This window comes from Arvicola amphibius, chromosome 1, assembly GCF_903992535.2.
Source record: "Arvicola amphibius chromosome 1, mArvAmp1.2, whole genome shotgun sequence".
NCBI lineage: Eukaryota > Metazoa > Chordata > Mammalia > Rodentia > Cricetidae > Arvicola > Arvicola amphibius.
The window spans coordinates 150,497,061-150,523,776 of NC_052047.1; the positions used below are offsets into that span (position 1 = coordinate 150,497,061).

Genomic DNA, 26,716 nt, shown 5'->3' on the forward strand with positions numbered 1-26,716 from the left:
AGATGAATCTTCAGAGGTTCAGAGTTTCCAATTTCCTCTAATTGTCTTCTAAAATGTTTGTGCCTTTTAACCTAAAGCCATAGCCTTTTGCTATGACACCAAGATGTAAACAGATACCTGAAGGTTCCTGGGAAAATTCTACTTCTGTGTCGAGAAATCTGGTCTGGTAAAAACAGTCTCCAGAGCCTATTTTGATCCCACCCATTTTTGAGCTTATTTTGCAGGTTCAGTCCTCCTGCCTGGGCCAAGACCAACTTACAGAGGGCCCCCAGAGGACACCAGCACCTGCACCAGCTCCTGGGGCTCCACCATTGGCACCTCCTCTCCAGGCTCAAATGGGCACCTACCCAACAACCAAAATCTGGTTTTAAAGGGCACACCTGCTCTTGTGTCTCACTCATTTGCCCTCGCCTCTCCTGCACCCCAGGGCACTTCTCTGTCCCATTCTTTCTGGCCGCTAATCACCCTCCCCATGGCTAGCCCCATTTATACGGCCGATAATAACAATCAATTTTTTTCTCCTAGCAACCTGTCTTCTCATCTCCCTTAAGGAACAGATGCCTGAGGACTCCATGATGGCAGTTAACTGGATGCCCCTCCAGCCACACCTCCTGCTGAGCGTGGGCCCACCAACTCCCATCTCTCCCTTCCCCTATATCACCCCATGCCTTCAGAAAGTAGCCAGACTTGAGCCAGTGCCCCTATACACAAAGAGTCTGGAATGTTCGGGTGGAAGTTTCATCCTAAGCCCTCTCCTGGGAGTTACCTCAGTCCAGACTCCACCACCAAAGCTCACCAAGTGATGACCCCTCCCCACAGATGCTCAAGACCACTCCCAAAGGGTATTTAAACTCCCCCCCCCCCAAGAACAAACACATGGTTTTTTGGTCTTCCTTTCCCTGCTCCTCTCTGGGGGACTAGAAAACCATCCAGAAACATTGGTATCCATTAAACCTGGGCTTTTTCTAATTCAATTTGATTTGGTCTGATTTGGATTATTGTGTTGGCCTTAAGGTTTATCAGGGTGCAGAAACATTTCAGGATCACGGTACAAACTGTTATACCCCAAGTTCAGAACCCCAAAATACCACCAAGAGATGGAATCTGATGCAAAAGCAAAGAGTCTTTTATTGTGAGTTAACTCAGGCCTCTCTGTCCGTCTGAAGCAGCAGCAGCTACAGCGAAAGCAGGAGCAGGAGCAGAGCAGGAGAGACTATGAGCAGCATGGGGCAGGGGTTGGAATTGGTCGAACCCTGGCTAGGGGTATATGGACTGAGCTGATTGGCTGTTCTGAGTCTAGGGAAGCTGCAACATTGTAGTCTTAATATGAGGACACCTGGAATTGTTTGTCCATTTCTGATTGGCCTTTCCCTGTGGGGTGAGGTGTTGTATGACCCTGATTGGTTTCTCTCAGTGGGATGAGGTGTTGCTTGTTTCTGATTGGCCTTTCCCTGTGGGGTGAGGTGTTGTATGACCCTGATTGGTTTCTCTCAGTAGGATGAGGTGTTGCTTGTTTCTGATTGGCCCCTCCTTGTGGGGTGAGGAGTTCATGGTTCCTGTGGCCAGGGTTAAAGTCAAAGGGAGGTCAGGGTCAGTCCCAGCTCACCTACTGGATGGGCTGCCTCCTGCTCAGGTCTTTGTGCTATGGCCACAATTCTGCTGAGGCCTGGGTCTCACACTACTACCAGGCCAAGCTTGAACCTTTTGTTTTAAGTTGGTTAATGATTTAATTTGTTAATCTGATTTTCAAATGTTCGTTCAACCCTGGAAAGGAGTTCATTTGGTTGCGGGTCCCTTTTTACAATGTGTTATTATTAATCGACTCAGCTGTTAACGTTTAAGTTGTTCTGGTTTGTGTTTTGGTCATAGGCTGCAGAAGCCGCTCAGAGTAAAGTACTTGCTGGCATCTGGCATCCATGAGGCTGCTTATCTTCCACACCACAGAAAAGAGAGTTGAGGTCTGTGTTCATCAAGGACACCAATTTTCCACCAATGTTCTTGGCTGGGTTTGCTGATAGACTAACTTGAGGGAAAATTATCTGTATTCAGCTTTCTGAAAGTTTGTTTAGAATTGGTGCTGTGTTTTGCTGGTTTTTTTGTGTGCTGAAGTGTTTGACAAAAGTTACAAGTGAAGCCATTTGAACCTGGCATTTTCTCTGTGAGGAGGAATTAACCATAAGTTAAACTTCATTAATAGACTCAAGGCTAATAAAATTAGCATCCCCCCCCTTTCCTCCATTCATCCTCTCTGCCTCTCCCTCCCTTCCTCCCTTCTTTTTCTATCTCTGTTATGTAGCTGTTTCCTCCAAGATTGAAACATTCCCTCCTCCTGGCTGGGAAACTCCTTAATCTGGATGGTAAACAACTCAAAATAGCTTCAGGAAGTTCCTTGAACGGATCAAATTCACTGAGTTCCTCCCTGCCAGAGTAAACATTTAAAGGTGAGAGTCCCTCCCAGAGGAAGAGAAGCTCAGCCACCAGAATGACTCTCTGGGAGAAAAGTTACCAAGACTGAGATCAGACCAACTGCTTGGAAGAAGCGGAAACCTGCCGAGCTGCCTGGAAGAGGTGCAGACAACTCTCCAGCCCGTGGTGCTGCTTGCAGGCTGCTCAGTGAGCCCCAGGTTTCCTAGCTTTTGTGGGCTGTCACCTGTTGGTAGCAGTGAGACCCCAGATCCTGAATTTCTTGTAATCCCCTGATCTGAGTACCTACAGCTGCTCTGAGCACGAGACCTTCAGGAGTTCCTGATGGCAGGAGAGTAGTTTCTGGTGGGTTTGGCTGGGGCATGGCTATCTCTATATAATCTGCCCCTGAACACAATAAAGGGGGCATTCTTGGGAAATTTAAGGATGACCCGTGTCATTGTGTGTGTGTGTCTGTGTTTATTTTAACCTCCAGCCCCCTTGCCTGAAGCTCGGTAACTGGGTAAAAGCACACCGAACGCAGATACGGGGGCGCGGTGCACGGCAATTGGAGGTCTCCACCGAGATATCGGCAGTCACCCATGCTGGAGTGGGCCTTGATGCAGCTATCTTTGAGTAATTTCTATTCCTGTAAGTACCCACTCATTATACTCTTGTAAGTAACCCCAAGTTGGACTTTGGTGGTATCTGTACTTTGGTCTGTTGTGGGTCCCCTTACTAGGGGAAGTAGATGTGTGTGGCATCTCCCCAGGAGAAGTTTTGTCATTTTTTTTGTTATTTATTTGTTTACTTTTTTATGTGCCTGCATATTGGCCTGCATATATGTGTGTGTATCCTGTGCATGCGTGATGCCTGTGGAAGCCAGAAAAGAACTTCAGATCCTCTGGAGTTGTAGATAACTGTGAGCTGCCTGAACCCAGGTCCTCTGCAAGAGCAGCCAGTGCTTCAGCCATGGAGTCATCTCTCCAGCCCCTTCTTTTAAAAGTATTTATTTTTATAACTGATTTGCCTGCATGTATGTATATGTAGCGTGCGTGTGCTTGGTGCCTATTGAGGCCAGAAGAGGGTGCTGGATCCCCTGGAACTGGAGTTAGGTAGGGATGATTGTGAGCTGCCACATGGGTGCTGGGAACTGAACCTAAGTCCTCTGGAAAGGCAGCCAGTGCTCTTAACCCCTGAGCTGTCTCTCAACCCCATCGTTTTTTACATCTTTCTTTCCTTATTGGTGTTAAAGACAGAGTCCCAGGCCTTGCACACACTAGCAAGCACTCCACCGTCATGTCTTACCTCTCCTTGTCTTAGCATCTCAAGTGACATTTCTGTTCGGTTTTTTTAAAATTGTTTTTATTGAGCTAAGTATTTTTCTCTGCTCCCCTTCCTCCTCTTCCCTCCCCTTCTACCTTCTCCCATGGTCTCCATGCTCCCAATTTACTCAAGAGATTTTGTATTTTTTACTTCCCATGTACATTAGATCTATGTATGTCTCCCTTGGGGTCCTCTTTGTTATCTAGGTTCTCTGGCATTGTGAATTGTAGGCTGATTTTTCTTTACTTTATATCTAAAAGCCACTTATGAGTGAGGTGAGTACATACAATATTTGTCTTTCTGGGTCTGGGTTACCTCACTCAATATGATGTTTCCTAGATCTACTCATTTGCCTGCAAATTTCAAGATATTATTTTTTCTTCTGTGTAGTACTCCATTGTGTAAATGTACCACATTTTCCTTATCCATTCTTTGGTCAAGGGGCATTTAGGTTGTTTTCAGGTTCTGGCTATGACAAAGTTGAGCACATGTCCTTGTGGCACGATTGAGCATTCTTTGGATATATACCCCAAAGTGGTATTGCTGGGTCTTGAGGTAGGTTGTTCCCTAATTTTCTGAGAAATCACCATGCTGATATCCAAAACAGCTGTACCAGTTTGCTCTCCAACCAACAATGGAGAAGTGTTCTCTTTACCCCATATTCTCTCCAATATAAGTTGTTTTCAGTGTTTTTGATCTTGGCCATTCTTACAGATGTAAGATGGAATCTCAGAGTTGTTTTGATTTGGACATTTCTGGTTTTTTGTTTTTTAAGAAACTTATTAGTTGCTGGGTGGTGGTGGTTTACGCCTTTAATCCCAGCACTCAGAAAGCTGAAGCAGGCAGATTTCTTTGAGTTCAAGGCCAGTATGGTTTACAGAATGAGTTCCAGGACAGCCAGGGATACATAGTAAGACCCTGTCTCAAAAAATGATGAGAAAGAAAGAAAGATCATAGCAGTCTATAACCTCTTTGCTGTCTGCAGGGTTTGTATTGTTGCTTTATCTCTTATTTGCTACATTGTCAATGTTCACCACTGTTTGTATAGCTAGAGGTTTATAATTTTGTGCATCATTCCAAAGGATAGACTTCAGGTTTTATTGATTTTCTTTGTTATTTCCTTTGTTTTGGTTACTTCTAGTTAAATTCATTTATACTTGTTCTAACTTTTTTTTTTCATTCTTTCTTTCTGACAGGGTCTCACTATATAGTCCTGATGGCTTGGAATTTGCTGTGTAGTTGAGGCTGGACTTGAACTTACAGAGATCCACCTACCCCAGTCCTCTGTGTGCTGGAATTAAGGGCATGTGTCACTATAACTAGAATCTAGATATCTTTTTTTAAATTTTTTTTTCTAGATATCTTTTTGTTACTGATATTTTTTTAAATGAGATTTATTTCTGGTGTATCTATATGCAGATGTGTAGCCCTGTGTGTATGTGTGCGTGTGTGTGTATGTGTAAATAAGAAGGGGCTATCAGGTGTCCTCTGTCACCCTCTGCCTGTTCCTTTGAGGCGAGCTGTTTCCCTGAACCTAGGGCTCATGTTTTCTTGGCCAGACTGGAAGCCAGCAAGCCCAGCCATCCTTCTGACTCCATTTCCTTTGGAGCTGGGGTCATAGGTGTGCACAGGATGTCTGGTTTGTCATGTGGGACCTGAACTGTTGAAGGAAGGGCCATTTGTTGGTTCCTGGCCACCCGGCTAGCTTAGACCTGAAATAATCACACAGAAACTGTATTAATTAATCGCTGCTTGACCCATAGCTCTAGCTTCTTATTGGCTAATTCTTACACATTAATTTAACCCATCTCCATTAATCTGAGTATCGCCACGTGGCTGTGGCTTACTGGCTAAAGTTTCAATGTGTCTGACTCTGGCAGCAGATCCATGGCTTCTCTCTGACTCTGCCCTTCTTTCTCCCAGCGTTAAGCTTAGTCTTCCCCGCCTATCTAAGTTCTGCCCTATCAACAGGCCTAAAGCAGCGCACCAATGTGGATAACTACATCCATATAAAAACCTGAGAAAGCTTAAAAAGGAATCCTCAACACAAAAGAACAGAGTTAATCATGGTTTGGTAGTGGCATTTTCTTGGTGGGCTCTATTTGCTAGAAGCAAGCAGAGGCATGGCTCCTTTAAGAGAGGTCTTCATGATTCAGCATTCGCAGGAAAAAAGCTGCGCCTTTTTGAAACACAGCTGCCAGTGTGAACTCCGGCTATGGAGCATTTGAATGGCATTTGTGGGCCCGGGTGTTCATGTGCCCACTTGGGGTCAGGAGGAAAGTAGCTGAGACTATGCCCACAGCTCAATGCTCCCCACCTAGGCAGGCAGTGGGATCAGGTCTACTAGGTGTGCACAGGCAGGAGAGCACAGCAGATTCCCACCACCACACACAGAGATATTTCCAGGCTGTGCAGTGCTCTGTATGGCAGATTTAGCTATTATTCAGTTAAAAAGGGTTTATGTGCTGCACACTCATTCTTAGAGTTAAAGCACTGAGCATGGCTTCTACCTGGCGGCCCCAGAGCTGGCAGTAATGATACCTCCACCATTTTAAAAGTGGAGTCAGGCGGAGCCAGCATCTAGAGCAGCTGCAACCAAGCTGCTTACCATTTTAAAATCTCTTCAAGACAGTAAAGAACTACAGATAACACAATAAGAACAGATTCAGGCATAAAAGAACTCTAAATGGGTCACAATGTTGTATAAATGCACATAGACTTGGGAGAGAAGAAAAGGAATATAGAGAGTTAGAAAAGAAGTAAACCATTTTAAAAAGTCTTTAAAGAGACAGAGTATAGATAGTCATAAATTAAAAGGAATAAAGAAAAATAAGCCACGTAAAGATAGACTATACACAGAGAGTCTGGATTATGTATATTATTGTGCTTTCTTTGAACTTTTTTGACTGTGAGGAGCTAAGTACAGAGAGACATTTCATTGTATGGGCTGCTAAGATAAACCAGCATGCATTTTATAAAGGTATCATGACTTCCAAATTTGGGTCTAAGGATATGTTGCTTTGGAAAAGAGGTTCTTCTCTTGTTTCCACAGAGTATGAGAACCTGTGGATTGCTTCCATACTTGTGTGGTTTGATGGAACAAGATCCCCTGAAGGTCACTGTAATCACCCCCCAAAATTACTATGCCCAATAAACAGCAGGAAGAAGTTTGGAGAAATGATGCCCATATTCCCAAATATTATTTATAAATGATTCTTTACATTTAAAAGGGGTTATGATATAAATATGAATAATTTGCATTGGTATGGATCTTGGTTTATTGATTTAAATTTAAGGTCAATTTTGTTATATGTATTTCTACTCTTGATTAAGGTATTGTGTTTGTGCAGCTCATTTAAAAATATAATGCAGTAGAAAGTCATTTATAATCTAGTTTGTAAGTCATGTTAGTTAGGCTTTCTAGATGTATAGAGATATATTTCAGTTAGATAGGTATTCTTTGAATCTTTCAGAGACCTTCAGAATATGACACTTAAAATGTTTTAATAACTTAGAACTTCTCATAACAATGAGACACATCTGCTCCTGGCAGCACAAGCTACTTTAAGAGGAAGATGGGCATCGAAGAGGCTCCTTATGGAGTTGCTTAGCCATTTGGGCAAGAAACTGTTCCTGCATGGACTGCTTAACTGGACATGCAGGACCCACAGAGAAATGACTACTGAACTTGCCTAAAGGTGAGACAATCCTTCGGAGTTCCTGCTTTATGAAAGAGTCTGCCAGACATTCTGCAGGACACAGAAGAAAGTGACTGACAAACTGCTAATATAGGTGGAACTGTCTTTGAAATTTCCTGCTTCGTGGAAAAGTATGCTGGATAGTATGGGCCTGTAGGCTGAAGATGGATGCCCCAACGGTACAGAAGAACTTTGGGTGACTGTCCAGGTAGTGAGATGTCTCTGTCAATTCTAGAATTTTGGAAGATGCTTGCAATGCACTTCCTGTTTACTTAGGTAATATATCCTTCTGGAGTCTTTAATGGAGTTGAAGAATTTATAGTTATAGTTTTCCTTAGTTATGATAAATGATAAAGTGGATATAAATATTGTAACTGTAATTCTTGCTTGATACCTGTTTTGTTATTAGGAATTTTACTATGTTAAAGTTAAAAACCCTCCTTTTTTATTTAAACAGAGAAGGGGAAATGGTGTGGGAGGTCCATCTGTCTATGTGTTGCTTTTATTGGTTAATGAATAAAGAAGCTGCTTTGGGCCTGTTGCTAGGGCAGAACTTAGGTAGGTGGGGAAGACTAAGCTGAATGCTGGGAGAGAAGGGCAGAGTCAGAGAGAAGCCATGGATCCACTGCCTGAGACAGAAGCTGGGAACTTTAGCTGGTAAGCCACAGCTACATGACAATACACAGATTAATAGAAATGGGTTAAATTAATAGGTAAGAGTTAGCCTTATTAGCTAGAGCTAATGAGCCAAGCAGTAATTTAATTAATACAGTTTCTGTGTGATTATCTTGGGTCTAAGCTAGCTGAGCAGCCAGGAACCAACACGTGGCTTTTCCTCCAACACCAAACTTCTCCTCCAACACTGAATTCTACTTGTTTCTAATTAACTCCAGGATGGCTCCCAAACATTCTTTAGAAGACTTGAATTCTTTAAAATGTATTATATGATAAATAAGGCTGGGAACTGATAGGGGCAGAGATGTTGTGGGGCAAAGGATGTATGATCATTCTCAAATTTATTTGTGTGTGTGTGTCTATAGTCATACACACTGTGGTGTGTGTGTATATAGTCATGCATACTGTGGTGTGTGTAGTCATGCACACTGTGGTGTGTGTGTGTAGTCATGCACACTGTGGTGTGTGTGTGTGTGTAGTCATGCACACTGTGGTGTGTGTGTGTAGTCATGCACACTGTGGTGTGTGTGTGTGTAGTCATGCACACTGTGGTGTGTGTGTGTGACTCCAACAACTTGTGGAGTTAGTTCTTTCCTTCTCCCCACCTGTGGGTCCTTTACCTGCTGAGTCATCTTGCCAGCTCAGAGTATGATATTTTTGTGAACCATGGGAAGATTTTAAACAAAGAGAATTGGGTTTGAATTCTGTCTCTTCTTCTACCCTTCCCCCATCTCCATCCCCAGCTCTCAGTCTAGTCCAGGCCAGCCTGAAGCTATGTATCTCAGACTGGACTGTGTCTTGTAGTAATCCTCCCGACTCAGCACCCTAGAGGCTGGAATTACAAATGTGTGCCATCATGCTCACTTGAACTGTGTTTCATAAGTGGTGTGTGTGTTGCACAATGTGGATGCCAGAGACCAGTTTATATTCTGAGCAGTATCCAGAACCAAGGGGAAATAGATGGATTTGGGAGCTTTGAGGAAATGAAACAGACTAGTGTATGAGAGGGGTCCCCTGCATACTGAGGGATCAAGTGTAGCTCTTGTTTGTTTCTCGAGACAGGGTGTCTCTGTGTAACAGTCCTAGCTGTCCTGGAACTAGCTCTTGTAGAACAGGCTGGCCTCCAACTCACAGAGATCCGTCTACCTCTGCCTCCCGAGTGCTGGGATTAAAGGCATGTGCCATCCCCTGCCCACCTGACTTTTTTTTGTTTTAATTGTAAAAATCTTAAATTTTATTTAAAAATAATAGCCATCTGGGACAATATCTTTTAAAACATAGCTGCTTGTTAATTTTTTGGAAATTTCACATCATGCACCCCAATCTCACTTACCTCTCAGCCTCCATATCTGCCCCTCACCTCTGCAGCAAACACCCAAAAGAACCTCCCCAAATTAATTAAAAACAATCTACCTTGCTCCTCTGCCTTTCCAACACTTCTCCATTCATCCTAGTGCCATCAGGAACTGAGGGTGTCATGCCATACACCATTTTATCCGATCAGCCCTGTCCACAAAATGTTGATTTCAATTCAAAGCCTCTGGCCTCTGATACACAATCCATCATCACTGGGTTCTCCCTGAAACTCCTCCCAGACACCCCGCCTTTGCCCTGAGTCATGGAGATCCTGTGGCTATTATTCCTCAGGACCAGTCCCTTCGTGACTCCAGCAGGTCATAGATGAGGTAGATGGTAGGGTGGGCAACTCAAGGCCCAGGATATGGGTCTGGCCAGTCCAGGTCACTGGGACCACCCCCCTCAGGCAAGGGGCAGAGCCAGCTCTCTATCGGGGCCATCTATCCCGGGTGGGGGCCAGGGTCAGCTCCTCTGTTGCAGTGTACAGTGAGGGGCAGGGCGAGTTATCCCAGGTTGTGGTTCCTATGGTAACACAGGCCATGAACATTATCTCAGACCCCAGCAGCAGCAGGAACAGAGACCCAGATGGGGCCCTCAGCAACAGCCCGTGCCTAAATGTCACCATGGCCCTGCTTGATGGCAACACAGGCCACCCCAATCAGTATGGAAGACCCTCGGACACCGACATAGTCTCAAGTGGCTGTCCAGATGCATGGACCCATGTAGTGGCATTTCAATTGTATTTTAATAAATACAGCCTGCCTGAAGATCTGACAGTAAAACAGCCCCACTGGTCAGTCTTACAGACCAGGTAATATTAACACACACCTTTAATCCCAGTGGCCACACTAGTTGCCCTAGAAACTGGGTGGTGCATACCTTTAATCCCAGTGGTCCATGCCTTTAATCCCAGCCCTAGAGAGGATTATAAAACAGGAGGAGACGGATCTTAGACACAGTCTCATTCTGAGATTCCTGGAGGTACGATCACCATTCAGACTAAGGTTGAAGTAAGAGCCAGTGACCGGTTGCTTTGTTTCGGGTCTTCAGGTTGAACCCTAATATCAGTCTCATAGCTTTTATTAATTGTGCAACAGACCCAAGCATGATCCTTGGCTGAATGTCGTCATGTCCCCAGTGGTCACCCAGATTAACATGGCCCCATTGGTGGCACAGTCCTTAGACACCAAAATGGTTCCCTGTCCATCAACAAGCAAGCTAGTCTCCTCTTCCACAGAAGCCAGGAGTCACATGGTACTTCAGAGCTCACACTGGGTGCAGCCCCCTTGTGGCCCTGTGTGGTGGCCTCTCTGGAATGTGACTATGGTGAATTAAACGGCCATTGGTCTTGTATGTCCGGTGTTTGGGCCACATGTAAACTGGGGGCAGAGATCTCTCCCTCACCAATGAGCAACAGGAAGTGGTTAAACTGGGCCCCTTTCTTGTAATAGTCACCGCACCTGTAGGGCAGGTGGCTGGGCCAGGACAAACCTGGGCTGGATCCCAGCTCCCACAGGCTTCCTCTGTGGAGTGCCTCGAGATAGCACACAACCTACGTGCCCACACAAGGCAGCCGGCAGCATCCCGGTGACTGGACTAAGATCAGCTGGCCCCAGACCAAGCCTTGGGAGGGAAGTGGCTTCCTCCGGTTCACAGCTGAGGACGTGATGGGGAGTCTGCAGCCCTAATCTCGAGCGAGGGTGCTGAGTAAAGGTGTGGAGAGACATCCAGGTTGTGCAGGACGGAGAATACATCTAGGAAGGGGAGAACTGGAGTGAGGCCCCTAGCTACAGGAGGCAGCCATGTTGCCCGCCCTGCCAAGGCGAGTCCTGGTCATCGATGCGCTTCAGACCGAAGAGTCCACTCCTTCCCAGGAGGTTTCAGCCAGCCAATGGCTCCAATGGTGACATTTCTAGAACCAGGTGCTTTTCATAATGACCACCTCTTGTTGGCTACCTTTGGCTGTGGGTGACCTGGAATAATCCAGAGGGCAAACACTGACACGCGGGAAACAGCAGGTCGGGGAGTAGGAGCACTTTGACAGCTTGGTTTGATTAGGCCCTGTAAGCCGCATGCCTAGAACTGTATCTGAAACCCAGCAGGCGCACACGGGAGGGACTTAAAGAAAACAGTAAGTTAAATCGAGCGTGTGATGAAAGTCTGTGACCCCAGCAGCTAAGAGGCTAAGGCAGGAGGACTGCTGGAAGTTCAAAGCCAGCCTGACGGGAATTCTCCTCTCTCCCCTCTCTCTCTCTCTCTCTCTCTCTCTCTCTCTCTCTCTCTCTCTCTGTCTCTCTCTCTCTCTGTCTCTCTGCCCGGCAGGAACTCAGAGATCCACTTGCCTCTTTAATCCCTGGACTAAAGGCGTGTGTCACGGTGTTGATGTGCTCAGGGCCTCTCATTGTCCTGCTGGCAGGGAGTCTCAGGATGTGCTCATGTCCACCTCCTGGTGCTGGGACTAGAAGGGTATCTCACCACATCTCTTTTCTTCCTCCCACACCTTTAGGTCTTCAGGCTTACAAGGTAAGCACTCCACCCATTGAGTTGTCTCCCCAGGCCTTGTTCTGTTTTCCCTCTTGCCCCCATTCTACATCCGAGGAAGCAGAAGTGACGGAGGCGCTGGTTATGAAGCAGTTGGGAATTCTCACCCCCTTCCCTGCTCCATAGTGTCATGTCAGATGTCAGGACGGGTGCCTGGAGTTCTACCAAAGAAAGTTCTCCCCCCTTTGAGCCAGGAATTGAAGGGAATGTGGAGCTAGGACATCAGAGGCTGTCGATGTCTTCCTGTGCCAGTTTTGGCAAGAGAGGCTATGCATCGTCTCCACACAGGCGGGAATTCAGTCTGTGCCCTCGTCCACACCATTTCCTGCCTCAGCTATAGTCACCACCTCCCTAGGGGACCTTGGGCCTGTACCCTTGTTTCTCTGAGTCTTACTCATTCTGTAGATGGGAATGATCACCACCGTCACAAGGCAGTGACAGATCTTCAGGGGTTTCAGGAGCACAAGCCCTGGAAACAGCTTCCATCTGACTTTCTCCCCAGCCCAAGGAAAACCTGACCTAGCCCAGGTGACACTCACCTGCCCTCCAAGTCCCGGATCGTGTCTGGGAGTGGAATTCCCTTGGTCTCTGGGAGGGAGAGCAGGAGGACCAGGCTAGAGGCAATGGGCAAAGCTCCATAGGTGAGTGGTGGCATCAGGGGCAGGACCTGGCCGGTCATCTTAATCAAGGGGCCTGCTATAGCCCCTAGGCGGCCCACAGACTGCAGGAAGCCATCTGCTGTCATTCTGTGGAGGAGAGAAGGCTCAGATACAGCTGCAGCTGCCGCTGGGCTGGAGGGTGGTACGGCTGGGCCCAGGCATCCAGGAGTGGGACAGCTGGATACAGGAGTCACTGTCTCAGCTCCGGAAACAACCACCTCCTCCATGAAACCCACCTTGGTTTCCCCCATGGGTCTTCAAGGTAACTCTCTAGGGCCCTTAGCATCCTCTGTATCTCTGGGCATGTGGGGGCAGCCTCAGCGTCTGCTAGGCCACTCAGATCCCCGCTCTGAGTCTCCATATTACAGGAGGAGAGCCAACAGACACTGTCAAAATGCATTAGTGTTGTATGCCTGTAATCCCGGCGGTCAGAAAGCTGAGACAGGAGAATTTCTATGAATCTGAGGCCAGCTTGGCCTACATAGTGAGAGTTGGTCTCGAAACACCAAACCAAACCTCCAGCCTGGGTATCCTTGAGGCTTTAAGGGGTCCTGCCAGCCCTCCTTATTGAACCTCTGGGGGGGTCCTTCCCTGGCTCTCTGACCACACCCACACCTGAGATCCCAAGCAGCACCTTACCTCAGCGGTGTCGGGAAGAGCTCTGTCGTGTACACAGCCAGAGAAGTCAAGCAGATCCCAAAACACCCTTTCCCCAGGACAGCCAGGGCCACACGCAGGGTCTGCAGGTCTGCAGGTGCAACGGGACCGTGAGGTCGAGGCAGGCAGTCCTCGGCAGAGCCAATGCAGTGCCGGGCTACCAAGCACCAGGTGAGGACACAGTGCGGGATGAGGGACCTGGCCATGGGCCAGGGCAGGAAGACAGGTGTGCTGAGGTGGCCAAGCCTGGGGCAGATACACAGTATTGCCTGCGCAGGGCCTTGGGGTGCCCAGGTGCCTACAACCTTCTTATCACCCCTAGCTGGAAGCCAAGGCCGGCTTACTCCCTGTGAGTCTGCCTTGGGCTTTGTCTTCCTGTACTGTCTACCCAGTCTTACAGGGGCCGGAGGTAAGCCTCGGTGGCCCGTCACTTCCCTGGCCATCCTCAGTCCCAGGGAGAAAAAAGAAAAAGTCTTGTGGTTGTCTCAACACACCTGCCTCTGAGACAGGAAAAGGTCTTCTAGAGGCCGTGGAGCGGGCTCAGTTAGATACAGTGCCTGTCACCGCCTGTGCTCGCAGTGGCAGGGAGGTAGGACAGGAGGACCACCCAAGGCTACAGGGTGTTGTAGTTTAGCAGCAGGAGAACAAACCACAATGTGCAACAAACCCACTTGGAAGTTTATAGATAAGGACTGAAAGGGGGGGTCGTGGAGACGTCCCTCAGAAAGACAAGTGGTGTTGAGAGCGGGAGGAACGGGTGGAGTTCGTTTTTAAAGGAGCCTTAGTGCAGCGTGTAGATTTAAGCAACCACGCAGCGCATGCGCATGGATTACATCTTCGTGTACGACTGGGCCGTAGGACCCTGGGACTAGCTAGGTATTTGCCTGGATACTGACAATGCATGTGCTGCCATAGGACCCCGGGGCTGGGTAGGTGATGCTGGAATTGCCAACACGTGGGGAGTCTGAGGCAAGCCTCACCTACTTGAAATCCTGTCTCAAAACAACTGAAGCCAGAACAAGTGACAAGAAGAAACACCCGCACAAAAGCATGTCTGAAAACACACACACACACACGCATGCACACACACACACACACATGCACATGCGCCCTTCCTGCCCGCTCAGGTCCAAGCCCTGACTGTCACTAATTCAGGCTACTGCTTCTCTGAACCCCAGTTTCCTCCTCAGAGAAATGGTCAGGGGCTTTGTGACGGTCACAGCCCAGGCAGAACTGAGGTGCTGTGGCTGTGGCTCAGGCGGAGGGAAAGGAGAGGAGTCAGAAGGGAGTGGTGTGGCTGGGTGACACGCCTCCCTGCTCAGCCTCTTGTCTCACCTTGTGGCACCAGCACATTGCCTAATATGCAGGACCCCGCCAGGGCCAGGAAGCCCACCAGCGTCACACGGCGGCCCAGGAATCTGAGCAATAGGACGGTTGTGGCGCGGCCCAGGAAGTCCACAGCGCCAAAGAGGGTCTGCAAGAGGAAGATGTTCCTGCCCAGGCTTTGCAGGTCCAGGACCAGGCCATAGTAGGACAACATTAGGGAGAAGCTGCGGGCAGAGCCAGAGTCAGGAGCATGTACCAAGGAGTGACCCCAGCCTGCAGCATCCTCTCTCACTGGCTTCGTCCCCCCAAAGGTGACAGCAATGGTCCCAGCAGAGGGACCCTCAGAAAGTTTTATGGCCCTGTTTCAGGGAGCACGCCCCTCAGCTGGGGATAGATCCCAGGGCAGATCTACAGGGAGAGGACCTCCCAAAGAACTTGAGTTTAGCAGTGGCTACAAGGTGAAACTGTTCCTCACCACGTAAGCCCCATCAAAGCCCCCAGTGGCTTTGCCCAGTAGATGCTGACAGCGGTGTGTGTGTAGGAGGGTGGAGAATGGGGAAGGATACAGCTGCAGAGGCAAAGCTTGGTGTGGCTGAGGGTCCAGCTTTTCAGGCTTGTGTGGGCGCTGACTGACCTAGAGCCTTCCACAGGAACCGCGGGGAGTTGTGGGTAACGATGGGGTTAGCATTTCAAAGCCTCTGATTTGAATAACAAAAGATGCTCAGTGGCCTCTGGAGAGCCAGGAAGACTTGAAAGGTTTTTTTAGAGTGGGGAAGGGGGTGAGGTCTGAATGTTGGCTTCCTTCTAATTTATCAAGAAGTGGGGGGGGGGGGAGACAACAAAACAAAACCCTAAAAATGAAAGATTATCAAAAAAGCATTTGATTGCATTCTTTGTCCGGAGATTTATTATCTATAGTTATCACCTGTATGTGGCTAACTATAGTGTAAAACAAACATCTTCCTCATTAGGGTTTGAGATGGGCTAACCTGTCACATCCGGTTTTTGTGTGGCGCTGGGAATCAACCCTAGGGCTTCCTGCTTGACGGACAGGCGCTGCACCCGCCAAGACTCACTCCCAGCTTCAACTTTAGTTTTATTGGAGACCAAATTCCAATCAAGGGCGACCTTCCTTTTTCAGGTGCTCTTTGGATGTCGTGCCACCTAAATTTGCTTACAGGGGACACTTGCTGACCCCTAGTGCTGCTCAAGGCAGAGCCTCTATGTGCAAGGCGTGGTGGGTGATAGTGGGAACAGGAAGCTGCTTGATTAGGGTTCAAGTGCAGTCTCCCACAAGCAACTATGCAGCCATCTGGGACCTCCTTGTCCCATCTGTGAAATGGGAGCTGTAAGGGGACACAGCACTTGTCGCCCTCTGGGGTCTGCTAAGGATGGAAAACAGCATCCTCTTCCACTATGGTCCATCTCCAGGGGAGCCTGGCCCTGGTCTCCTGCAGGGACTGCCATTCCGGCTGTGCCTCTCAGCTGGCTTCCACTACACCCATGCCCAGACCAGCTTCTCTCCTGTCTCAATCCAGCCTGCTAGGACTCTAGTCTCTTAGATGCCGCTGAGAGACCTGAGGGGGCTGGGTTTCCTGGACACCACCCTCATGCCCCAGCTATGCCTCGGAGAGAGGTACCCAGTAGGTCATACTTCACCACCACCATGACACAGGTTCTTTGGGCGAGCATAGGCACACGGAACAGGTCCAGCACAGATCCCCGAGTCTCGGTTACCTCCCCAGCCATGCAGGATTTCAGCACCTCAGAAAGGGGAGAAAGCAGGAGTGGGTGTTGGAGTGATGGACCTGTGCTGTGCCGGGTAGTAGTGCTCAACTGGACAAGAGCAAGGACTTAGCCTAGCTTAGGCCTCTGGACCTGGGAGTGGGCAGGGCCGCAGAGGTCCCCTCTGGCCTCTGTGGCTTCTTCTGCAGGCCTGGCTTACTGACCTGGGTAGAGGAATAGTCACGTGTGGCTTGTCATGCTCTACAGCCCTAATGACTGGCACCATGGCATGCCGACCCTGGCCAAACTGGCCCCTCACTGTTCCCAGAGGGCTCATTCAGTCCTCTTGTACCTTGGTATCCCCACAGAGCTCTGTGTCCTCTATCCTCTGCAGAATATCCTCCACATACTTCCTAAAAATAGCTAGCTTCAAATAACAACCTTACTTCCCTGGATACATCACAGTTCCATGAGGCAGGTGTGTGAGACACAGGTTTAGGTCACGGGTGAGAGAGAGATGATAATGGTGGTATTGTTATTATTGGCAGTGGTGGTGGGGGTATGGCTGGTGATGGTGCCGACGGTAAGAGTCAGAGTCGTGGGGACAGAGGGCTTGGTGGGCATGGCCATGATGGCGGAAATAGCAATGATGGTAGTGATGTTGGGGATGTGATGATGGTGGGGCTGATGGACACAGTGGGGATGGTAGAGATGGTGAGGATGGGGATGATGATGGGGAGGATGGGGAGGGTGGGGAGGGTGGGGAGGGTGGGGATGACCGAGATGGTGAGCATGGTGGGGATGGTAGAGATGATGGTGCTGATGGTGCTGCTGATGGTGGCAGTGGTGATAAAGACAGCGGAAGTGTGGATGGTATGTTGATACTGTTTTGTAGCGATACTGATGGTAATATTAGGGATAGTGTTGGTTGTGGTGAAGAGGCGCTCCACTGTGGTAGAGGAGGTGGTTGTAGAGATGGGCTGTGGTGGTTCTAATGCTGCTGCTGAAGGTGTTGATAGTGATCCTGTTTTCATCCACGACAGCGGCAATATTCGTGGAGTGGTGTGTGCTGAGGGGGTTGTGCGATGTTCTTGGTAAACTTGATGGAGATGGTGGTGCAGTGGTCAATGGCAGCTGGGAGTGACACCCTAGTGGACGTATTTTCCTGAGTGAGAAGTAACAGCCTCTCACCTCTATGGTCAGTGTCTCCTTGGCTTCCTTGTGGCCATTTATCCGGGCTACCTTCTGGAGTTCCCCAAGTGCTTTCTCTGGTTGGCCTGTAGTAATCAGCCATCGGGCAGATTCTGGCAGCCACCTATCACAGAAGCAGATATTTGGCTAGGACTTTGCTGTCCTGGAGCACCATGGGTACTCCTGAGTTGTGTGGGAGGGGATGGTAGGCAGCGGAGCCCTCAGCATGATGTAGCAGGGGAGCAGGAAGGTACTTCATAGCTGTCCTGTTAAGCTGAACTGGACAGTTTGGAATTTAGCTGCGCCCCCAGACTCCTCCCTCTTCTAGTCTAGGCCACCCCCACCTGGCCTTTCTTGACATCAGTCTATGGACAGGTTACGTGGATACAGAAGCTGCCTCTCCAGCAATTCTGAGGTTATCTCTGTGCTAGAAAGGCCACCTGGGATGGTGGGATGCTGGGTAAAGGTACTTGCTGCCAAGCCCGGCAACCTGGTTGAGTTTCTGGGAGTCACACAATGAGAGGAGAGAACTAATGTTGGCAAGTTGTTCCCAGACCACACACACAGTGACCTACATGCATCCCCTCCCCAAGGAAGTAAATAAATAAATCTAAAAGAAAGCTTGGCTGGACGGTGGTGGCGCATGCCTTTAATCCCAGCACTTGGGAGGCAGAGGCAGGTGGATCTCTGTGAGTTCGAGGTCAACCTGGTCTATAAGAGCTAGTTCCAGGACAGGCTCCAAAGCTACAAAGAAACCCTGTCTCGAAAAACAAAAAAAAAAAAAAAAGGAAGGAAGAAAGGAAGGAAGGAAGGAAGGAAGGAAGGAAGCTTGACTCACATATACACAGCCACTTGGTGCTGTTTTATTCTGTCTTCTTTGATCTTTTGTTTGTTTGCTTGCTTTTTTTTTATAATACTGTTAATACCCTTAAGGCAGAGCTAAATGAGTCTATAAAGCTAGTCGCTTGTCCCCAACCTTAAGGGCTGCTGTCTGGTCAAAGACACTGGGTTTGGCTGGTTTGAGGCAGTTTATCTGTAAATGTGTGACCACGCCTCTAGTGTCACTGACCACACTTGGTAGGGACCAGGCTCCTGTAACTATGTATCATAACCATGCCACAGTCTTCCTCTTGGTCTATCAGGGCTAGTTGCAGATTGGAAGCATTGTGCTGTGGATGGCTATGTCTGGTTTGGTTACTGGTTTGTCTTCCTTGCCTGGAACCACATCTGGCCTGAGGCATGGACTAAGCCATACAGTGGTCTGACTGGGGCCTGGGCTGACTGGTTCCAGCATGCAGGCTCCAGAGAACTATGGTGACATTCATTATTGGTTTTCCTGTCCGTCCCCATGGCCCCCACCCAAGCAAGGATTTCCTGATGTTTGCAGGGCTCTAAAAGTAACAGTGACACTGGCAGGCTCATCTCCAACATTGGCCCTTGCAGACTTGGATGCCAAGTGCCCTGTGAGGGTCAGGCTGGCATGTAAGGAGTATGGGATCAGCCTCAGCCCAGAGGACAGAGGCTACTGCTCCATCCCTGCCTGTGGGACCCAGGATCTTCTCTTTTTCCAAGAAAAGACAGCAGCATGACTTGTGTCTGTTTTTAAGAATCTCCTGGTTTTAACATCTTATACCTGTAAGAATGGCCAAGATCAAAAACACTGATGACAACTTATGCTGGAGAGAATATGGGGAAAAGGGAACACTCCTCCATTGCTGGTGGGAGTGCAAACTGGTACAGCTGCTTTGGATTTCAGTATGGCGATTTCTCAGAAAATTAGGAAACAACCTACCTTAAGACCCAGCAATACTACTTTTGGATATATACCCAAAGGATGATCAAACGTGCCACAAAGACATGTGCTCAACTATAGCAGCATTATTTGTCATAGCCAGAACTTGAAAACAACCTAAATGCCCCTCAACCAAAGAATAGATAAGGAAAATGTGGTACATTTATACAATGGAGTACTACACAGCAGAAAAAAATAATGACATCTTGAAATTTGCAAGCAAATGGATGGAGCTAGAAAACATCATATCGAATGAGGTAACCCAGACCCAGAAAAACAAATATCATATGTACTCACTCATAAGTGGCTTTTAGACATAAAGCAAAACAAACAAAACAAAAAAACAGTCTACAAACCACAATCCCAGAAAACCTAGAGAACAAAGAGGACCCTAAGAGAGACATGGATCTAATGTACATGGGAAGTAGAAGAAGACAAGATCTCCTGAGTAAATTGGGAGCATGGGGACCATGAGAGAGGGTAGAAGGGGAAAGGAGTGGAAGAGAGGGGGCAGAGAAAAATATATAGCTCAATAAAAACAATTAAAAAAAGAATCTCCTGGTTTTAAGTGTTGGTAATGTCCTCTCTCATGTTAATGCTGTGTGGTCCCCACTTGGCAGGAAAGAGACTTATGGCCAAAGCAGTTACCCAGGGACCCCAAATGGTGAGTGCCATTGTCTTCCTGTGGTTCCCAGCAGGATGTGGCCAGTTAGATGGTGAGACAGAGAGACTCACTCCCCCAACAGGGCCCCCATGAAAAGAGACCCGAATGTACTGACCAGGACAGCAGGAATGTGGCCAAGAAGGGGACGGACACAGCCAGCTGGAGGTTTCGCCAGTCCCGCAAGGCATAGGCCAGGCCTGCCAAGGCCATCTGGCCTGTGCTGTAACTGCAGCCCAAGATCGCCATGGTAACAGCCCTCCTGCGGGTTGTGGTCCACTCAGCCACTGAAAGGTGATGCAGAGACACGGAGTGAGGTTCAGGCCCCTCCTGCTCCAGGGCAGGAGAAAGAGCAAAGGACTCCAGGGTACCTACTCAGTGTAGACTGGGCCAGTAGAGTGCCAGCCAGCCCAAAGGCACTCAGGAACCGAAGGCCACAGTAGATGAAGAAGCTGGGAGCCAAGATGGCGCCAGTACCAGCCACAGCCACTTGCAGGTAGCACCAGCTCAGCATTGGCTTCCGCCCCAGCCTGTGAAGATGAACACACAGGGATGTCCCTGGGGACTCTACACGGGGCAGGTGATGCCTGTTCAAGGTCTGACAAAGGGAGCCATGTGTGGCTAGCTCTTGAGTTCTAGAAGCTTCTAGAAGCTCAGAGCTTCTAGAAACTTCTGGAAACATGGAAGGCTTTGTTATTGAAGTGGCAGTATCTTGCTCAGGGTCAGTGCAAACTTGTAGTCAAGAGTACGGCTTTGGCATCAGGCACCCAGGTCTGAGTCTTCTGTGCTTCAGAGACAACACATGGGTGACCTGGGAGGAAACTCCTCTGGTTGGGAACACTGAAGTTTGCCTAATGCCTTCATGCCTTCTGCTCCCAGGGAGTTATTCCTTCCTGGGGGAGCTAGGAGGAGAGGATCTACTCACCTGTAGGAGAGAAAGCCCCAGACAAAGGCTCCTGCCAGGATCCCAGCCATGAAGATGGACTGGCCCAGGGGCTTCAGGCTCTGGGAGCTGCACACCAGGTCCCACTGGAAGAGAGAGAAGCCTAGCCGGGTGGTGGTGGCGCATGCCTTTAATCCCAGCACTCGGGAGGCAGAGGCAGGAGGATCTCTGTGAGTTCGAGACCAGCCTGGTCTACAAGAGCTAGTTCCAGGACAGGCTCCAAAGCCACAGAGAAACCCTGTCTCGAAACCCCCCCCCCCCAAAAAAAAAGAGAGAGAGAGAGAAGCCTGACAGTTTCCGTGGTACGCGGAAGGGGTGACTGGTGGAGGGCTGAGTTGAGGGCCTTCTGTCTAGTCAGCCTACAGCCTCGAGGCCTATTCCCCACAAGGACCCCGGCACTGGAAGCTGAGTTATTGAACACAACCTGCCTTGCCTCTGATAGCTTCATTTGTTCCATAGGGATAGGGACAGGACCCAGCATGCAGGACTATGTGAGGACATGTCTAGAAGGCCAGCCTGTGGAACAGTGCATGTCACCAAAAGGTGACAAGACAGGAGAGAGTCTGCTGAGCCAGCCTCGCTATTCTAAATGCTGATGGTGTGAATGGGTCAGACCCGAGCTCCTGTCTGCCCTGAAACCCAAGCCTGCATCTGAACCTGGGTCACCATAAGCCATTAGCAGTACTGCCAGAGGATAAAATTCTCCGCTTGAGGGAAGGAGTCTGGAGAGAGAGTTCTGTAAGAGAATGCTTGCCTCAGAAGCATAGAGGTGTATGTGCCCTCAGTCTCCAGAACCCACATAAACAACTGGGCATGGTGGTGCCCGCTTGTAACCCCGACACTGGGTGGGGGAAGACAGGAGGACTCTCTGGCCAGGCAAGTCTGGGAGCCTGCTATCCCAAGACAGGGAGATCCTATCTCACAAAACAAGTTGGAGACTGGAGAAGTGGCTCAGATAAGAGCCCCTTGTGTGCATTCGTGAGGACCAGAGTTCAGATACTCAACCATGTTCTAAGCCAGGCATCTGCCTCGTGCCTGTAAACCCAGCTCTGAGGGAAACAGAGGCAGGAGGATTCCAGGGTTTGCTCACTTCTGGCGTAGCTGAGAAAATGTGAGACCAGGTTCAGAGAGAGACCCTGCCTCAAAGGGGTAGACAGAGTGACAGGAGACACCTGACACCTTTGGACTTTGCAGGAGTGTATAGATACCTACACACCTACACACACACATACACACACACACACACACACACACACACACGCACACACACTGCATGGCTTCTAAAGAATGTTCCAAGGTTGACCTCCAGCTTCCATACACACATACATGCATATATATGTATACCTAATCATGGACACATATGTACACACACACATTCTCCACTTGAGCAAACTATTCCTAGATCCATCTGTGTTCTTGTACACTCCAATTTTGTTAAAGATCTCTGCTGAGACTGCTCAGCAAGAACATCCCACTCCAGCTCAGTGAGAATCCTGTTAGGTTGGTTTAGACAGCCTCTTCCATGACTGCCATTTTCTGCCCTCGGACCCTCCCAGGCTCCAGCTTGACTGCCCCTTTATCTTGAGTAGGGACCCATCTCTTTCCCCCACAGCAAGACCGATGGTTTTTCTACCTGTGGAGAGGTCAAATCTGCCTTCCCATATTGGATAACTGGATAATGGTTTTCTGTGTTGGTGTGTGCATGCGTGTGGTGTGCTGTTGAAGTTGACACTAGGCATCTTTCTCAATCACTCTTCCCTTTATAGTTTGAGACAGGGTCTCTTACAGAAGCAGGAGTTCACCGATTCAGCTGGACAAGCTAGCCAGTAAGCCCCAGGCATCTTCCTGTCTCTTCCTCAGCACTGCCCATGCCCACCCCTTTCTATACGGGTTCTGGGGGTTTGAACTTGGGTCTTCAGCAAGCACTTCACCAGCTTAGCCACCTCCCCAGCCCTGTATAGCATTTCAACATTTTGTTTTTTTGTGCAAAGCTTGGGAGGAGGCAAGTTGTGCAGGCCAGCACTGGGGATCCTTACCCTGGTCACAACTGTGGCTGTGAAGGTGCTGTGGTCATAGACCCAACCGTCCACACATGGCTCTGTGGCAGCCTCACTCCCGTTGGCAGCTGTGGCATTGGGGTCCAGGAACTGCCACTGTGGGTGGCGGAAGCGGCGGCACCGGTGAGGCTGCAGGTCGGGGCCGGGTGGGATGGAGATGGCCAGGAGGGCCTCGCGGGTCAGGTTGGCGGGCACCTCAGAGCTGTTGTCCAGCACAGGGGTCCAGCAGCGGTGGTCAGGGACAGCAGCCGAGAAATTCTCCAGAATCATGTGAAAAGGTATCAAGACGGCGGAGAGGAGCAAGGTGCATATCTGCAGGACCTGGAAGAGGCCCGCACCCCCAGCCCTGACCAGAAGCTCCTCGAATGCCATGGCTGGAGCTGATCCTAACCGTTGGGGAGTGCTGAGACCTGCTAGTCCTCGCTAGTCCTCACGGATGCCAAGTGCTCCCAAGCTCCTCCTTGCTCTGTTGGTGGAGTCGGGGGTAGGGTGGGAGGATAAATGTCTCCTTGTCCTGTTTCCAGGAGTGGTCACTGGGATGTCCCAGCACTGTAGAGGGGACATCAGGTAGAGGACTCACTGGGCCAAGCTGCCTGGATGGTCAGGACAGGGAGGCCTGAGCCCTCTCTGGAATCAAGAGGAAAAAGTCAAACAGATTTTTCCAACCTCCAGGGCAAAGCTGTTACTGAGTTACAGTCACGGAAGGACAGGCTGCTGCCACTGCTTACCTGGGGGCAGTCAATGTACAACCTCAGCCTGGGCTCCACTCTTCTCACTCAGGACTTTAGAGCCTTTCAAATTCTTGGCATAGGGATGTCCGATCAGAAAACCATTGACCTTACTCAAACCCAGACAGTTCAGTAACTGATGCTGGCAGTTGCTGGTTATTTACTTATTTATCTGGGGGCATGTGCATGTGTGTGCAAAAGTGTTAGTAGGTCAGAGGACAACCTTCTGGGTTGTTTCTCCTCTCTGTCATGTGAGCCCCAGGGATTACACTCAGGCCCTTGGTCTAGAGCCTTCCCTCACCTAGCCACTGTTCAGAGCTCTTCTGTTCTGAGGCTCCTTACCAGCCTGGAACCTTCAGGGTGGAGCCCACAGCTGCCATTTCTCAGAGTCTCTCTGAAGTCACTCAAGAGCCTAAGTGTTGTACATGTGTGGAACTTCACCACCTCTTTGGTCACCCAAAGTTCCCCATCAGGATGAAGGCAGCCTGAAGCTAGTGGGGCTTCTCAGCTGAGGGTGACAGCTGTCCTCTGCCCCCAGGTTCACCTCCTTGTGCCCTCATCCACATCTCACAGGCCCGAGACAGAAATGGGTGTGAACTCTTTCTAACAAGAGAACACGGCTCAGTGAGGGCAGGCAACTTGACCAAAGTCAGGCAGCCAGGCTCAAATTCAAACCACACATCAAAACCTAGTCTCCGCGATGCCCCATGGGCAGTGCCTGAGTGGCCCCTAGCTGGTCCGGAATAAGGGATATGGGTCAGAATCTCAGTCAGCCCCAAATCACTCATCTGGGTGCCAGAGTGAACTGAGTGGGTTTTACAGAGAATCGTGCATGGGTAAGGATCCTGAGTTTCCAGGAACCTCCTTAGAGGGCTTGGGGAGCTATGTAGCCCTTACTCTGCCTCAGCATGGGAACTCATTGTACTGTCTGCAATAGCAGATCCAGAGAGATGGGGTAACCAGGCCAGAGGAACCCATGGGAGGTGGTGGGAGAGTGATAGGCCCCGCCCAACACAGGTGTGGTACCCTGGCCTTAACATTGAGACATGGCCTCCGCCCTGTCCCTCTGATTTTTATCTGTGAAACAGCAGTGTCTGCCAACTGAGCACACATCAAAGACCACGGGCTGGACTCTCGCCTGCCCTGCCTGCCCCTGCCTCTGGGGATTCTGCTGTGCGGAGAGTCTCTGGGTTCCAGGAGGCAGAAAGCCAAAGCACGGGGGAGGGGATTTATTTCCCTTCCAACTCTTCCCTGCCCTTTGCCTGTCACGGACTCCTTCAGGATTTGCTAGCAGAAGGTCAAACCTCCCGGATTTACCAGAAGGCTCTCGGAATCTCCAGCTGATTTCCATGTCCTGGCCAAGGAATTTTTAATTTGTATTTTCTGCTTTTCTAGGTCTGCTGGGGGCAGGGCCTGGAGCGGCTGCTCTGCCACCTAGTGGTCATACCTAGAACTGCAGCACTTCCAAGCACCAGGCTGATCTTGCCCTGTTTGGTGCCTTATGACCCCAGGCTCACTCAGCAAGGATGAATAGGTCAGTGAGAAGAAGGCCCTTGGGAAGAAAGGCAGGCAGTCTTAGATGATGGCCGCTGTCTTGGGAGCCTCACTAAACTCCTTTGGATGAAGTGAACACCTGTTCCTCACAGAACCAGGATTGCTGTTGGGTTCAGTATCCCGGTCAAGGGTTCCCATGAAGGAAACCAAAGGCTAGTCTGGCTGCCAGATGACCTTACCAATTCCTTTCTTGGCTCCAAGATGTGGTCTTCCACTTAAAGTGGTAAGATTACAGGAGATAATGGACAAACATTTGCTTCCACCGCCCTCACTGCCATCACCATCTCCGCCATCATCTCCACCACCATCACTGTTACCACTATCACCATTACCAACACAGTCACCGTCTTCATCATCACCGTCACCATTACCAGCACAGTCACCGTCTTCATCATCACCGTCACCAACACAGTCACCGTCTTCATCATCACCATCACCAGCACAGTCACTGTCTTCATCATCACCGTCACCATTACCAACACAGTCACCGTCTTCATCATCACCGTCACCAACACAGTCATCGTCTTCATCATCACCGTCGCCATGACCCCATCACAATCACTATCACTATCATCGCCGCCACCACCTTCATTATTGTCACCATCACTGCCGCATTCATGGCTGTGATCCTCATCAGCACCACTGCAGACACCACCATGTGTCTTTCTGCCTGATCTTCCTTGGTCTTTGCCAGCTGAAGCTGTAATTGCAAGTCAAACCCATCTGGAGTTATGGGGACCCTTGCTTGCCTTACCCCTGCAGTCTGTCAGAAGCTGGGCTCCTCGGAAGTAGGCTCGGGACTCTGCAGGATCTCACATGTTGGCCTTCTACTTTGCTTTGTTTCCCATGGCACCCTTGTGAAGACACCTGGCAGGAAGTCACAGGGACAGTGTCTACAAGTGTCTTTATCTTCGCAGCCCCAGACCCCTGGGCAGAGGCACTGATAGGCTCCAGTAAGGGCAGGCCTTGGTTCTTCCTTTCTCACCTTCCTCCTTGAAAGCATCGCTCCAGAGACCCCTGGAACACAGGAGTCCTCCTGGATGTGCTCCTCGCATCCTCTCCAGCTCATGGCCAGCAGCAGGTGGCTGTATCTTTTGTGTCTTACATCTCATCTTTTTCAACCTCCCAGAACTCACATATTTGTCCTTTATTTATTTTTAAGGAAAAATGGAAGAAGGACATTCCTTACTCAATACTCAATCCTTTTGCTTTTTTGGGGGGGGGGGTGTAAAGGATGAAAGACTGTACCTCATGTACACTGGGCAAGTGCTCTACCATTGAGCCATACCCTAGAGTAGCTCTATCCTTCCGTGCATGTGTGTGTGCATGCCTGTGTGTGTGTGCATGCCTGTGTGCATGTGTGTGTGTGCGTGCATGTATGTGTGCATGCCTGTGTGTGTGCATGCCTGTGTGCATGTGTTCCT

The 26,716-nt window shown here is 49.4% G+C and overlaps 1 protein-coding gene across 1 annotated transcript in view; it reads right to left on the reverse strand.

Annotated features, from left to right (window-relative positions):
- LOC119802158 (solute carrier family 22 member 11) overlaps positions 1-23,382 on the reverse strand; it is a 48,386-nt gene extending 25,004 nt beyond the window's left edge. Inside the window, exons 1-10 of the mRNA XM_042054423.1 lie at positions 22,990-23,382; positions 20,936-21,039; positions 20,386-20,540; positions 20,129-20,297; positions 17,558-17,681; positions 16,296-16,405; positions 14,651-14,865; positions 13,298-13,406; positions 12,539-12,745; positions 286-343 (exon numbers count right to left, since the gene is read on the reverse strand). Of these exons, the coding sequence (XP_041910357.1) occupies positions 286-343; positions 12,539-12,745; positions 13,298-13,406; positions 14,651-14,865; positions 16,296-16,405; positions 17,558-17,681; positions 20,129-20,297; positions 20,386-20,540; positions 20,936-21,039; positions 22,990-23,382 (1,644 nt within the window). The remainder of the gene's footprint in view (positions 1-285; positions 344-12,538; positions 12,746-13,297; positions 13,407-14,650; positions 14,866-16,295; positions 16,406-17,557; positions 17,682-20,128; positions 20,298-20,385; positions 20,541-20,935; positions 21,040-22,989) is intronic.
- Positions 23,383-26,716: the final 3,334 nt, after the last annotated feature.